Consider the following 15,890-nt stretch of genomic DNA (forward strand, 5'->3'; position numbering starts at 1 on the left):
GATTGAAGTGAGAGCTTAGAAATAGAAGATGAACATTCTGGATTGGGGGTCAGAACTATAAAGGCTGAGTGTATTCATATACAAGTGTATTTTTCCAAATCTTCTACCACTGCTGATTAATCTTAAAAGGGAAATGCTTCATGTCTTACTGTGAGTCACTGAGCAAGAACTTTTGGCCTCTCTGGAAAGCAAGGGAATGAATACTGCACTGAATGCAGTCAGGAAGTTTAATTTCTAGTTTCAGCTCAGTGACAAACTAGCTATGTGGCTTTAAGAAAATTACTGAACTTCTCTGGTCTTCAACTGATTTATTTACTGAATGAGGAACTTAGAAAAGAAGATTCTAAAGTTTCCTTCCTTTAGCTCTAAATTTAGCTCTGAAGTTCTACAAATGTCTACATAGTACTCAAGAACATGCTCTGCTCTCTTTTTAAAAGCAGTATTTGTCTAGTTTTTGAGGCTCGAAAAAAATACATTCTGTCTGTTCTACAGATCCGGCACCTGTCACACAGAGCAACTTCCAGAACACTGGCACACGGTTTCCTATTTGGAATAATTCATCACCTACAGAGAAATCTGGTATCTTGGTAAAAAAAATTATCAATATCAGAACTGGTAGGCTCCCTTCAGGAAGACTGGGTTTGACAGAGACTCATTAACTTCTGGGAAAGCATATTAGCATTCCTTTATATAACACACTTCTATTGAGCTGAATGTAGCTACTACTAGCATGTGATAGATTCTGTATTGTGTATTTAGTACTGATATTGCTGAACACACAAACACCAAGCACATGGAATAGTTAGATGTCCTGCTTTTTGGATCTGGGTATAATGCTAAGAAACAATTAATCGGCATGTTTTTAAAACATCTACCTAATTGTAGGAGCATTAAAGACAAATGCTACTTAATTACCAAGGTTAATTAAAGCAGGTTTTCAAAATAATAAATCAATAGAAAATAACAGAATGAAATAAGACAAGTCTTATTTTTGTCTTTCCACATCTAAGGGATGAATTTGCAATCATTATCAGGTTTTTGAAAATTAGTAAGGCTATGTCTTATGGTCAATTTTTCTACTTTTTATATGTTTGTTGCATACAAACAAGAACACGTGCTGTTGCCAATAAGTTGTTTTCCCATCTCTCTTTAAAATTTTTTTTTTTTAGATACAGAATCTTTCTCGATCACCCAGGTGGGAGTGTAGTGGCATGATCATAGCTCACTGCAACCTTCTGGGCTCAAGCAATCATTCTGCCTCAGCCTCCCAAGTGGCTGGGCCCACAGGCACACATGACCATGCCCAGCTAATTTTTTTTTTTTTTTTTTTTTTTTTTGTAGAGATGGGATCTCACCAAAACTCCTGGCCCAAGTGATCCTCCTGCCTCAGTCTCCCAAAGTGCTGGAATTGCAGGTACGAGCCACTACACCTGGCTCACCTCTCTTTATTTCCTTCCTTCTTTCCCTCCCTTCCTTTTTCTTTTTTTCCTTTTTCCCTCCCTCCCTTCCTTCCTTCCTCCCTTCCATCCTTTCTTTTTCTTTTCTTTCTTTTTTCTTTTTCTTTTTTTCTAAAGAGACACGGTCTCATTCTCTTGCCCAGGCTGAAGCACAGTAGTGTGATCTTGGCTCACTGCAGCCTGGAACACCTGGGTTCAAGGGATGCTCCCACCTCAGCCTCCTGAGTAGCTGGGACCACAGGCATGCACCACCACGCTTGGCTCACTTCTCTTTCTTGAGGGAAAAAAAACAATTTGTGCCTGCTGGAGGTTCTGCAGGATTTGGCAATCTAATAACTATCCTTTTGTAGTTCCTCTGAAGTAAAACAAGGAGCAACTTTAGCACTAATATTAAATTATTTTTATGCAGAGGTACCATTTTTCACACTATTTGTAGAGGACATTTAAACATTTTCTTAGGTTTCTTTCAAAAATGAAGATGAGCAAAACACCACCAGCTCACCTTCTAACTCAATCTCTGATTCCCTGAAGTCTTCCTGACAACCTTTAATTCATTCACTGAACACTTGGTTGATGCAACACTGTGCTACACAGATGGGGCTGGGTGAAAGGATGGAAAGGACATGTCTGGTAGGGGAGACTGGATATATTACACAGATGAGTCTTTCTCTAGTGTACCTCTCTGTACTGGCTCTGGCCTTTCTGCCCAGGTTGAAGGTTCTGACTCTACTATTACCTCCTCTTTAAGCTATCTTTCCTCCACCACTGAACTTACTGAAAGAGTTGTTTTCACTCCATCTGTGTTTGTCACTTTCTATTCACTTCTCGATCTACTGCAGTCTAGCTTTGGGCTCACTGGGATTTACCAAAACTTTGTAAAAATCCTGAATGCTTTTCTCTCGGCCAGAACTAACGGCCTCTTCTAAGTTCTCAATAGACTAGGGCTCTTCAGTATTCTCCCAGCCTTTAACTCTGGCGACCATCTCCACCCTCTTATTTCTAAAATTTCTTGTTCTGGTTCCTGCTGTTCTCTGTCCCGTAACATTCTGCCAGCTGCTCTCCAGAGCTCTCTGATGGTGCCTCTCCCTTAGCTTGTCCCTAGTCATACTGTGGTCCCTAGTATGACCTCTCTAACCTACAATGGGTGCTGATGATTCCTGCTCTCTCTTTACTGAAATTTGGAGCCTTATTTTTCACATCTTCCTATATTCCTCTATACGTAGTTGCTGGATACTCCATAGGCATCTCTAACACAATATAAAACTGAATTTAAAATTTTCTCCTACAAACTGGCTCATATTCCTGTGTTCCTTTCTTGGTTAATTCATTCTATCACCCAAATTAGATACCCTAAATTATCTTTGACAACATCTCTCCCTTCAGGAGCTTTTATTCATTGGTCACTGCTCTGATATTTCTCTCAATTTCCTTTCTTCTCACCCTTCTCAATGTCTTATTTCCTAATACTGCATTGGTCTTCAGATGGATTTCCCAGTTCCAGTCTTTTCTCTATCATTTTTACTGCTAACAGTAGTTTTGTTTTTTTTGGTAATATGTATCTGATCACTCTCTTGCTTTTTAAGGCAGAATGTGATATCACAGGAAGGTATGAAACACATAGAAAAGGAAGAGCAGGTAATCAGAAAAGTCTCATGGGAAGGAAGGCATTTGAATGCAGCCTTGAATGTCAGCCTTGAATGTCAGAATTTCCACAGGGAACAGACAGACACATCAACAGAGGCCCAGAGGTATCCAAGAATAAGCCATTTTCCAGGAACAGCAAAATGCAGGGTTTAAACGCCTGAAGTGTGAGTGGAAAGCGGGCAGGGGTGGGGAAAGGAGGTGGGCTCCAACATGCGCGGTTCTGGAGTCCACGCGGGGTAGAGGGACAGGGCAGCTGGAGCAAACATGTACTGCCACATGCATTAGGACTTTGTTACCTTTTCTGAAAGTTAAGATTTGGGTAATTTTTCTTTACACAACCAAGAAGACTAAAGAAAATAGGAATAGGTTAGCCGGGCGTGGTGGTTCACGTCTGTAATCCCAGCACTTTGAGAGGCTGAGGTGGGCAGATCATGAGGTCAGGAGATCGAGACCATCCTGGCTAACACAGTGAAACCCCGTTTCTACTAAAAATACAAAAAATTAGCCGGGTGTGGTGGTGGGCGCCTGTAGTCCCAGCTACTCAGGAGGCTGAGGCAGGAGAATGGTGTGAACCCAGGAGGTGGAGCTTGCAGTGAGCCTAGATCGTGCCACTGCACTCCAGCCTGGGCAACAGAGCGAGACTCTGTTTCAAAAAAAAAAAAATAATAATAATAATAATAATAAAAAGGAATAGGTTAAAGTTGAAATATATTATTTGCCATTCAGAATTTCTCCTTTTCTTTTTTTTTCTTTTATTATTATTATTATTATTATTATTATACTTTAGGTTTTATGGTACATGTGCGCAATGTGCAGGTAAGTTACATATGTATACATGTGCCATGCTGGTGCGCTGCACCCACCAACTCGTCATCTAGCATTAGGTATATCTCCTTTTCTCAATATACACTAGAGCTGCTGTTTGCAAGGCACTGAGAGAACTACCTTAAAAATGTTGAGTGTCGCAAAAATTTGTGAAATCTTTTTTCTGGATTTTTATGAAGCCAATGAGAAACTATTTCGAAAGTTGTCAGTTTTTTTTTTAAATATTAAAAACTCTCTCTCATTTATATAAGACACCCTAGTCAGCAAAGCTAAGATTTCAATAGTTTTTAAATTTATGAAAAACATATTTTTAACCAAATCTCAATGTTATAGAGAAAACCTAACTGAATGATTCATAAATAACATGTCAACTTTTCTCTAGATTATTTTCTTAAATAGGTCAGGTGCAGTGGCACATGCCTGTAGTTTCAGCAACTCCAGATGCTGAGGTGAGCCCAGCCTAAGCAACACAGGGAGACTCCATCTCTAAAAATAGTAATAATAAATACATACAATTTTAAAAATAAAAACTGCACTTAGCCTTAAACTTACTATTTTATTATTTAGTTCATACATTAAAAAGAGCTCTGAATATGAATTATTCACTAGTCAAAATTCTTTTTTTTTTTTTTTTTTTTTGAGACAGGGTCTTGCTCTGTTACCCGGGCTGGAGTGCAGTGGTGCGATCATGGCTCACTGCAACTTCCACCCCCTGTGCTAAAGCAATCTTCCCACTCCAGACTCCCGAGTAGCTGAAACCACAGGTGCAAGCCATCACACCCGACTAATTTTTTTGTAGTTTTAGTAGAGATGGAGTCTTGCCATGTTTCCCAGGCTGGTCTCGAACTCCTCAGCTCAAGTGGTCCTCTGACCTCGGCCTCCCAAAGTGCTGGGATTACAGGCATGAGCCACCGTGCCCGGCCCACTAGCCAAAATTCTTAATGACTAAATAATTTTATTAAAAATAAAGAGGACAAGGCCAGCACGGTGGCTCACGCCTGTAATCCTAGCACTTTGGGAGGCTGAGGTGGGCGGATCACCTGAGGTCAGGAGTTCGAGACCATCCTGGCCAACATGGTGAAACCCCGTCTTTACTAAAAATACAAAAATTAGCTGGGTGTGGTTGCAGGCACCTGTAATCCCAGCTACTCAGGAGGCTGAGGCAGGAGAACTGCTTGAACCCGGGAGGTGGAGGTTGCAGTGAGCCAAGATCGTACCATTGTACTCCAGACTGGGTGACAGAGCGAGACTCCATCTCAAAAAAAATAATAATAATAATAATAATAAAAAATAAAGAAGACATATTTTTAAAATGTGATTACTATAAAGGACTTGGCAGCAGGAGTTTAAAACAAAAATGACTACTTTGAAAATCTATAAAAATGCATGCAAGAGCCCATCTGACTAAAGAAGCAACATTATCCATGAGTCTTTTTATCAAGATTCTGCAGACACCAGCTTCACTAACAAAGAGTAGTTGATGCAATGATCACTTGGTAAGTTACATGCACCGCTGAGTGGCCTAGGAAGCGGGTCTGTATTTCTGCTTCATTTTCATTTTGAGCTTTCCTCTAAGGGCAGTGTCTAGACACAGTAGTGAATTGATTGTGCTTGAGATGACTCAGGAAGGCTTCTGAGCAATCGGTGGAATTAACCCATGGTCTAGAAATGATGGGTTGTTAAATGACCAAAATAATTAAGAACGTGTGTTTATTTTCATTACTTGCAGGAAAAAACATATTTCTGAAGCATATCAATCAGTCCATCACCTGGGTACTTTTTCTACCCAATGCTGAAAGTGAATATTTGAGAAACTATGTTTCTAACTGGAAGAATTCTGAAACTATGTTCTTCTACAACATGTAGGCGATGTGTCACAATGAAAATGAAAGTTCCTTCTGAAGAGCTGTAACCCTACATAGCCTAGGATGCCATTTGTACTTTCTCTAGCCCAGAGGCTCTGGATTTCTGCTCTTAGGCTACATCACTACATAACCATCAAACCAACTGCCCAAAATTGCTGAGCAATTGATCATAACATATAGACCTGATTCAGATATATAAATTATATTTTTATTTTTATCATACCAAAACATATAGGTGAAAACTTTCAAATTCAGGCAACTGACATGCCAGGTGCCTACATATTTGTGAAGACCGGAGCACTGTAAGACACAGAATAGCTGGTTGAAAAGTGAAAAATCCAGTGAGTTAGGCTGTTTGATTATACAGAATCATAGAATTTTCAAAGTGAAAGGACATGGTGATCACTGATTTCAGTGACTATCCAACAACATTAGCAAGAGCCCCTAGGGTTCCCTACCAGTTCCTTCAGAAGCCTCCTTCAAAGCTGTGAGTGCATGGTCAAAGGGGAAGCTACATTCATCAACCAAACTAATCAGAGACCAGACAGCAGAAATAAGGTTAACACAGAATGGAGTACATTTGCTTTGGGGGACGTTCATGTTTTCTTGCACATACCGAAAACAGCTAGGTGCTGATTTTGGTATAACACTCAGAGCCTCTTTTGATAAAAAGGCATTCTATATGAATGAAAACCCTGTTGGCTTCATATTGATCAAAACAATGGATTTTAAATAGTGACTCAACTTCCTAGAAAACTTTGTATTTAGAAATGTTTTCTTCATGCAGCTAACAGGCAAAACTAATCAAAACCTTGTTGTTAGTCTGATGTTTATTTTCTGTGCAGCAAACAAACTCCCATAAAAACCTCTGAGGTTTTCTTAGCTATGTTTGCAATTTTTTAAGCGTTGAACAACTGCCTAAGTCTCTGATGTCATGACACTTAATTCCTATATTTTCTTGCTTTTGCTAGAACTGAACAAATTCTCCCTATCAAGATTGACCCTCTCTAGAAATAAAATAAATTGTCATATGAAGTCAAAATATGACCTATTAAGTTTATGATAACTTTCTTTGACTTTTATGGGAGGAGAAAATTATACCATCCATACTACATAGGTTGAGGTTTAAATAATATTTGCCTATAAACAATAAGCAGTTGGAGATTGATTTTAAGTAAATGTATGCAATGCCTGAAAGCCACAGGAAATATATTTTACATCAATGTATGCACTGCCTGTAAGTAACAGGAATTATATTTTACATGAATGTGTGAAGTGATAATTTTTTAATAGGCAAAAAATAGTGTTAAAAGTGGAACTGGCATGCTTTCCTAGGCTGTCTCAGTGATAATGACCTCAAAGTCAATAATTTCTTCATAAAGATGAAATAAGTTTATTGCAACTTGATTGCATCACCTAAAATACAACCCTTGACTTGGAAGCTTGCCCTTATGTTTTATGAGGTCTGAAATAAAAAGGAAACTGATGGAACTGAACCAGCAAATTATTTTGCAATCCATGACTACAGTTGTATACAGCAGATGTAGTCAATTGTTGAGGAAAGTTGGACCAAATTTCCATCCTGTTCAGTACTGCTGATAGCTCTATTCAAAATACATTCTTGCCTTTAGAGGAACTGACCCATAGTAATCATACGGATAGAATTTTGTGAACTATTTTTAAAGGGTAGGTTATTAATCAATGAGTGACTCTCAAATATCTTGATGGTTTCCACTGTGAAAACCAAGTATCTGCGTGATAGAGCAAAAATTTAATTTTCTCAGATGCTTTAGAGTACATATAGATGAAGACTGCCTTCTTACTAGATCAGTTTTGAGACAGATGAAAACAAAGGAAAGAAAAACTAGGATAGGTGAAGAAATGAAACTTCAAATTTAATTTGATCATGTTGGCATTTTTTTTTTCTTGAGTGCATTGAAAAGAACTGATTAATACTAGACACATATAATACTATCAAGTTACACCTAAAATTTATTTTGTCAGCCAGGCAACCAATCAGAACCAAATAGTGACCAAGAATTATTTTTTCAAACATGTTTGTCTTCCAGGACCTTACTGAGTTAGTTCCACAGATCATGAAAACATGGGTCTTTTCTCAGGTCTTCTACATCATTTCCCTTAAGCTGACACCCAAAGTCATAAGCTTGACTTTAGACACAGGTTTCAAAAGTAGAAAGTTTTATTCTCTTATGTTTCTATGGCTTTGAAGTTTTGCAGAACTATAAAAATAATTTGTTTTACCCTTTCCACAACTCATGGACGTTCCTCGAAGTGAAGGAAAGGAATATTCATCTTTACATAATAAACAGCAAAAAAAAAAAATTAAATGAGTCTAAATTCTCATATGCCATTTAAAGTTTCAGACCCAGACATCTTCAGGATTTTTTTACATTTAAAGTAGAAAGACACTACTGATACACAAAAGTAAATTTTAATTCTGTTTTTAATGCATGAAGCAATATAAAAATTAATCATGATGATCATTATATCTGTTCTAACACGAAAGTTTTTCCCATCATCCCCCAGATTTTTCAAGTCTCTTCTCTCCTCATGGCAGATGCCCAACCACAGAGAGAAAGGTTCTATAATAAAACTTTAAAAACACTGATTAAATGAGAAATGTTTTATCGGCATGCAATATTCTAAATTCTGGCATTTGGTGGAAAAACTGTACACATTTTTGGCAATGGCTTTAGTGTCCACTGGTCTGGCAGCTATAATGAGAATAATAAAGTATATGGTGATGACTGTTTACTTACCATTATGAGACATCCCCACTGCAAGGCATTTCTGAAACCGACAGTACTGACATTTATTTCTACTTTTTTTGTGGATCCGACAGTTAAGATCACATCTGTCATAGATAAGCTTCAATCTGATTGTTCTCCGGAAGAAACCCTGCAAAGGGATAAAAAAGAAGCAAATTTTAAGTCTTTATGACACATGGAAGCAGCAACCTACAGCGAAAGGTATACTGGCCTGGGAATCAGAAAAGGCAGGTTCTTGACATGATTCTGTCACTGGTGACTTTAGACAAGTCACTTAACCTCTCTGGAACTAAATGTTCTTTTCTATAAAATAAAGAACTAGAGGATCTCCAGGTCCCTTTTTTAGCTCTTAGACACCACATCCAGCTGCGGCTTTCATTGGATCTTGGCTCTACATTTGGTTTTCAGCATGCTCTAAGAAGTGCTCTGGATTTAATGTAATGCAAATAAAACACCGTGTAATCAGTTAAGTCTCTCTGCAAATCATTCCCGCAGGATGCTCCAGCCTTTGTAATTGTGCTAAGCAGCCTGGCAAAGTTATAATCATTTCATTCTAAAACATGATCAGGGCCAATAAAAATCCACATGTGGATAATTTTTTTGGAATACTCTATGTTGCATAATTTCCTGCAGAATTTGTTTCGCTTATTTATGTTGTTGAAAGTGTGCCCCATCATTGTTGTGGCTTACAGACAGAAAGAGACTATGGGAATAACATGAGAAGTAATCAGATAAATCCTCACAAAATCGACTGCTATCTCAAAGTGGCAAATACGTCAATTTGAGGCCAACTGAATATTCTGCTATATTTACATCTTTGGAAAGAGCTGAAAAAAATCGAATTGGACGTGTTTTCTGACTCCATTTTTTGGGTTCATCATATTCCTATTCATTTCTATTGTGTTCATCTTCATAAAACTTAACTGCTAATTCTTTCAAATGTATCTGGCCCTGTTTGGTGCAAAAAGCACTGCATTAGTATTGTTTTGGACATTGACATCCATTTTGACTTTCTCCAAACGTCCATTTCGAACTCTGGATGAGTATGTTCTGATATCTTGACAGCTTCATTTAAATAATTAATAGCCATCTCTAAGCCAGCCTGTCCAAATTGAAGTCCTGACCCTCCACTACAAACTCACTTCACTTGCGGCTTTCTCCATCTCAGCAGATGCAACGCCATCCTCCCAGTTTCTCAAGCCGAAATCCTTGAAATCACTCTTGACTTCTTTCTTTCCTCAAGGAGAAAGCTTTCTCTAAATACACACTTGCCTATTTCCTTCATCGCCTTCAAGTTTTGTGTCTCACCTTCTCAATGGGGCTAAGCCAACCTATTTAATACTGTGGTCTGTCCCTGCCCCACCTCTCTTCTGGAACTCTTGATCCTCTTTACTCTGCTCCAGTTTTTCTTCTTTCCAATAGCACTTATGACTTTCTAACACACCACAGAATTTACTTATTATTGTTTTAGTGTTTATTTTCTGCCCCTCCCTCACTGTTCAATTAAAATTATAAGCTCCTCAGGGGCAGGAATAGTCTCTTATACCCCTGGATGGAATCCAAATGCCTATGATAGTGCTAAATTAAAATTTGTGGAATTAATACAGATGTCACGTAACTTCCTTTCTGGGCCTCACCTTTTTCAACTATAAAATGAGAAAGCACTTCCATCTCTGGTAGTTTGTGATTCCCAATTGTGACTGAGATATTACAAAGGCAATAGGCTTGACAAAGTAATCATTATTCTCAATTTTGGGTTTGTCATTTCCTTGATCTTTAAGAAAATATAGGCTGGGTTTGGTGGCTCACATCTGTAATCCCAACACTTTGACAGACTGAGGCGGGTTGATTGCTTGAGTCCAGGAGTTCGAGACTAGCCTGGGCAACAAGGTGAAACCCTGTCTCTATAAAAAAATACAAAAAATTTAGGCAGGTGTGGTGGCATGTGCCTGTAGTCACAGCTACTACTCTGGCGGCTGAGATGGAAGGATCACCTGAGCCCAGGAGGTAAAACTGCAGTAAGCCAAGCTATGATTGCACCACTGCACTCCAGTCTGGGTGACAGAGTGAGACACTGTCTCAAAAAAAAAAAAAGGAAGAAAATACATATATACCATGGAATACTATGCAGCCATAAAAAATGATGAGTTCATGTCCTTTGTAGGGACATGGATGAAATTGGAAATCATCATTCTCAGTAAACTATCGCAAGGACAAAAAACCAAACACTGCATATTCTCACTCATAGGTGGGAACTGAACAATGAGAACACATGGACACAGGAAGGGGAACATCACACTCTGGGGACTGTTGTGGGGTGGGGGGAGGGGGGAGGGATAGCTTTAGGAGGTATACTTAATGCTAAATGATGAGTTAACGGGTGCAGCACACCAGCATGGCACATATATACATATGTAACTAACCTGCACATTGTGCACATGTACCCTAAAACTTAAAGTATAATAATAATAAAATAAAAAAATTAAAATAAAATAAAATAAAATAAAATTACAAAAATTAAAAAAAATAAAAAAAAGAAAATACAGCTTTATCACCTACTATGTAAAACAAAATAATATACTATTTAATTTTGCTTGTTTTGAGGCTTCATTAAGTGGTATTATACTATATGCAGTTTTCTGGGACACCATTAAAATTTGGTATGAGGTTTCTAACATTTAAGTTCTCAAGTGAAAGACTATGATTTACTCATTTTCATAATTATATAGTATTCCATTGTATGACTATACTATAATTTATTAACCTATTTGTATGCAGATGGATGTTTGAAATGTCAATTTTTTGCTATTATGAGAAGAGTTTCTCTAAATATTCCTGTAAATATTTTTAAGTGGCATTTCTGGGTTGTACAATGTGTGAATATTAAAATTTTACAAGATAATGCCAAATTGTTTTCCAAAGTGGCTATCAATTTACACTCCCCATAAGCGCTTTATGAAAATTGTAGTCTCTTCCACATTTGGTGCTGTCAGACTTCTTAATTTTGACAATCTGAAATGTATAAAATTGAATTTAAATCTTGATTTGTATGTCCCTGGCTTTTCACTTCCCAGTTTCTGTCTTTTCCTTAAAATTGAATTTTAGACTTTTTAAAAAAATATGCTAGATATTAATCTGTTGTCTGTTACAGATGTTCAAATATCTTCTCTGTTTGGCTTACTATCCTTGAAATGTACTTTTTCAGTATTTTTGTTTTTTCAACCAATAGATATTTCATTTCACTCTTTTTGTTTTGTTTTGTTTTTTGTTTTGAGACAGAGTCTCGCTCTCTTGCTCAGGCTGGAGTGCCGTGCTGCTATCTCGGCTCACTGCAACCTCCACCTCCCAGGTTCAAGCGATTCTTGAGCTTCAGCCTTCTGGGTAGCTGGGATTATAGGCATGCACCACCATACCTGGCTAATTTTTTTTTTTTTTTTTTTTTGTATTTTTGGTAGAGATGGGGTTTCACCAAGTTGGCCAGGCTGGTCTTGAACTCCTGGCCTCAAGTGATCCACCCACCTTGGCCTCCCAAAGGCCTGAGATTACAGACGTGTGCCACTATGCCTGGCTCACTCTCATTCTTGAGAGATTACTGAGTACTCAGTTATTTTCTCTTAACACTTTGAATTCCATTATCCTTCTGCTTTCATTTTGCTGTTGAGAAGTCTCTTGTCAATTTACTTCTAAGGTGATCTACCTTTTCTCTTTGGTTGCTTTTATACTCTCTATTTGTCTTTAGTATTCAGCAGTTTAACTGCAGTGTGTTTGGGCATGAATTTCTTTTCACTTATCTTCTTGGATATGTTGTTTCTGCATTACAGCTTCAGATGTTCATCAGTACTGGACTCCAGTTAGACAAGTACTAGACTTTCTTATTCTAGCCTTCACATTTCTGAATGCCTCTTTTTTATTTTCCAACTTCTTCTCACTACTTACTCACTAATATTGATTGCCAAAGTAAAAATCAGAACAGAAGCAAAATAACATGAAAATATATAATTACACTGGCAAAAGTAAAAACAAACATTTCTCACTAAAGTTCATTAGTGAGAACAGTTCTGCACTTTACTCTTCCATTGATCAGTGAAGAAGACATACCTCTTTAATATTCAAAGATCCTATGAATCCTTCAAGAACTAAGAGCTTCAAATTCCAGCAGATCCTGGATAGGGCATATTCTTTAAGACACTGTTGGTTTCATTCTGGTAATTTCTTTGCATATCTCTTTCAGTTTCAGGTTTTTCTTCTGCTGTATCCAGTAAGCTATCTAACCCTTCCACTGAATTTTTATTTCAATAATTATACTTTTAACTTTTAGAAGCTTCACCTTTTTTTCTCTTTGTTTTCAAATCATCCTGGTTATTCCTAATAGTTTATTGTTGCAAGCCTATGCCCTCTTCCTTTAAATAATTCATAATAGCTGTTTTATATTCTGTATCAGGCAGTCCCAATTTCTGCTTTCCCCAGGTAGGGGAAGAGCAGGGAGTCTGTATCAGTTTTCTTGTTGATGATGAATGTCATTCAAGATGGTTAGCTTCTCACATGCTTGCTGATATTATTTGGAACTAGTTTCTTGACCTTAAACTGGGGGACTCCTACAAGGTCTAAATTAGGAATTCAGTAGCCAGGGGTGCTACTGACTTATGACTATTTCAGACACTATTGAGAATCCTGGCTTAATTCATAAGCCCTACACTCAGCTCCTTCTCACTGATTGCTCAGAAAACTGCTACAGCCATCCGCCTTTGGGGCAATGCTCACCACTGTACCTCTCTGGGCATCTATCATGGGGAAAACCCTGACCTGCTAAGTGTGCCTGCAGCTCACAATTCAGAACTGAGTGTATGTTTGTTTCATTGATGTTGTTTTGGAGAGTTTTCTCTACCTCTTGTGAGATCAGCAATGTCTTAAAGAATATGCCCGATGTAGAATTTGCTGGCGTTGAAGTCTCTTTAATTCTCAAAGGGTTCTGAGGACCTTCAGATATCAAAAAGTTTTTTTTTTTTCACAGATTAATAGAATGCTAATGTATAGAACTGTTCTCATTGATAAATGTTGGTGAAAATTTTGATGTTTGCCATTGTGATCACAGATATTTTATGATATTCCTTGACTTCTCTTTTGATTCTTGCTTTTTAAAGACAATATTAGTGGGTGAAAATGCTACTTGGCAAGCTGACAGCTGGATGACTCACAGAGTGCTCAGTTATTTGGCATGGTTAGGAGAGGAAGGTTTTTTGATAAAAGAATTATTGATCCCTTCCTTACACCGTATACAAAAATTAACTCAAGATGGATTAAAGACTTAAATGTAAGACCTAACACCATAAACACCCTAGAAGAAAACCTAGGCAATACTATTCAGGACATAGGCATGGGCAAAGACTTCATGACTAAAACACCAAAAGCAATGGCAACAAAAGCCAAAATAGACAAATGGGATCTAATTAAACTAAAGAGTTTCTGCACAGCAAAAGAAACTATCATCAGAGTGAACAGGCAACCTACAGAATGGGAGAAAATTTTTGCAATCTACCCATCTGACAAAGGGCTAATATCCAGAATCTACAAAGAACTTAAACAAATTTACAAGAAAAAAACAAACAACCCCATCAAAAAGTGGGCAAAGGATATGAACAGACACTTCTCAAAAGAAGACATTTGTGCAGCCAATAGACATATGAAAAAATGCTCATCATTACTGGCCATCAGAGAAATGCAAATCAAAACCGCAATGAGATACCATCTCACGCCAGTTAGAATGACGATCATTAAAAAGTTAGGAAACAAACGGATGCTGGAGAGGATGTGGAGAAACAGGAATGCTTTTACACTGTTGGTGGGAGTGTAAATTAGTTCAACCATTGTGGAAGACACTGTGGCAATTCCTCAAGGATCTAGAACTAGAAATACCATTTGACCCAGCAATCCCATTACTGGGTATATATCCAAAGGATTATAAATCATGCTACTATAAAGACAAATGCACACATATGTTTATTATGGCACTATTCACAATAGAAAAGACTTGGATCTGACCCAAATGTCCATCAATGATTGACTGGATTAAGAAAATGTGGCACATATACATCATGGAATACTATGCAGCCATAAAAAAGGATGAGTTCATATCCTTTGCAGGGACATGGATGGAGCTGGAAACCATCATCCTAAGCAAACTATCACAAGGAAAGAAAACCAAACACTGCACGTTCTCACTCATAGATGGGAGTGGAACAATGCGAATGCATGGACACAGGGCAGGGAACGTCACACACTGGGGCCTGTCAGGGGGTGAAGGGTTGGGGGAGGGATAGCATTAGGAGAAATACCTAATGTAAATGACAAGTTGATGCGTTCAGCAGATCAACATGACACATGTATACCTATGTAACAAACCTGCACATTGTGCACATGTACACTAGAACTTAAAGTATAAGAATAATAAAAAAAAGAAAAGATAACCTCAAGGTTATGGTTTTATTGCCCTGTAGAACATTAACCATTCTGAATCTTATTTCAGGATTCTTTCTTTCAGTGACTATATATTCTTGGTCCTTCAAGTTCTTCTTTGAACTAGATTTACCATCCTGCTTTTCCCTCGTTAATGGGTTTTAAATAAATCTTTGACACATGTTCAAAAAAAAAAAAAAAGAGAATTGAGTTTAACTCTTATAATGGAAATTTCTGACATGACTCAGCTGATGCCTTTCAAAAGTGTATCACATTTTTTGTGATGATCCAAGGTCTTTCAATGAATAATCATTCTGAACATTATACACTGTATATGTAAATAAAATCTTGAACTGAATACACAGATCCTAGCATGCATCTTGGAACTTGCTTTTACTTTTTTTACACCAGGTTCATGATAACCAAGTGTTTTCTTGTCATTTGACTCAAGGAATCTAGAGAGGAAGATGTAAGGATATTATCGAGTGCTTTTCTGTAAAATTATTTATTGATTTACAGAACAAGGCTGGCTTCTCCAAATTTTCTTCATATTACTGATGAAGAAACACTCTAATAACACTCTTTTTTATTATTTCAGAGTCCATAGAACAATGCATTTTCAACAACTTACTCTTCTGATGATCAGGAAGTCTGTGATGTGGTGTGTTGGAGATGCATCAGTCACCATTTGAGAAAATTGTTTTGTGTATATATTGATTCTAATGTCTGCACATTTGTCTGTTAGAAAGTAACAGACAAATTTTTCATATCATTTGAAAAATTTTCTTTGATCTCTCCTTAATTGCTTTAATTTTAACAAAACATCAGGGACAATGAGACCTCAGAATGATGTTGTT

The 15,890-nt window shown here is 37.5% G+C and overlaps 1 protein-coding gene across 5 annotated transcripts in view; it reads right to left on the reverse strand.

Annotated features, from left to right (window-relative positions):
* The window catches only part of PPARG (peroxisome proliferator activated receptor gamma), a 146,669-nt gene that overhangs the window by 33,244 nt on the left and 97,535 nt on the right, over positions 1 to 15,890 (reverse strand). For 4 of the 5 annotated variants that reach the window (XM_024243965.3, XM_054550182.2, XM_024243964.3 and 1 more), the window contains 1 exon segment: positions 8,572 to 8,710. In XM_024243965.3, the coding sequence (XP_024099733.1) occupies positions 8,572 to 8,710 (139 nt within the window). 5 annotated transcript variants of the gene reach the window in all.

This window comes from Pongo abelii, chromosome 2, assembly GCF_028885655.2.
Source record: "Pongo abelii isolate AG06213 chromosome 2, NHGRI_mPonAbe1-v2.0_pri, whole genome shotgun sequence".
NCBI lineage: Eukaryota > Metazoa > Chordata > Mammalia > Primates > Hominidae > Pongo > Pongo abelii.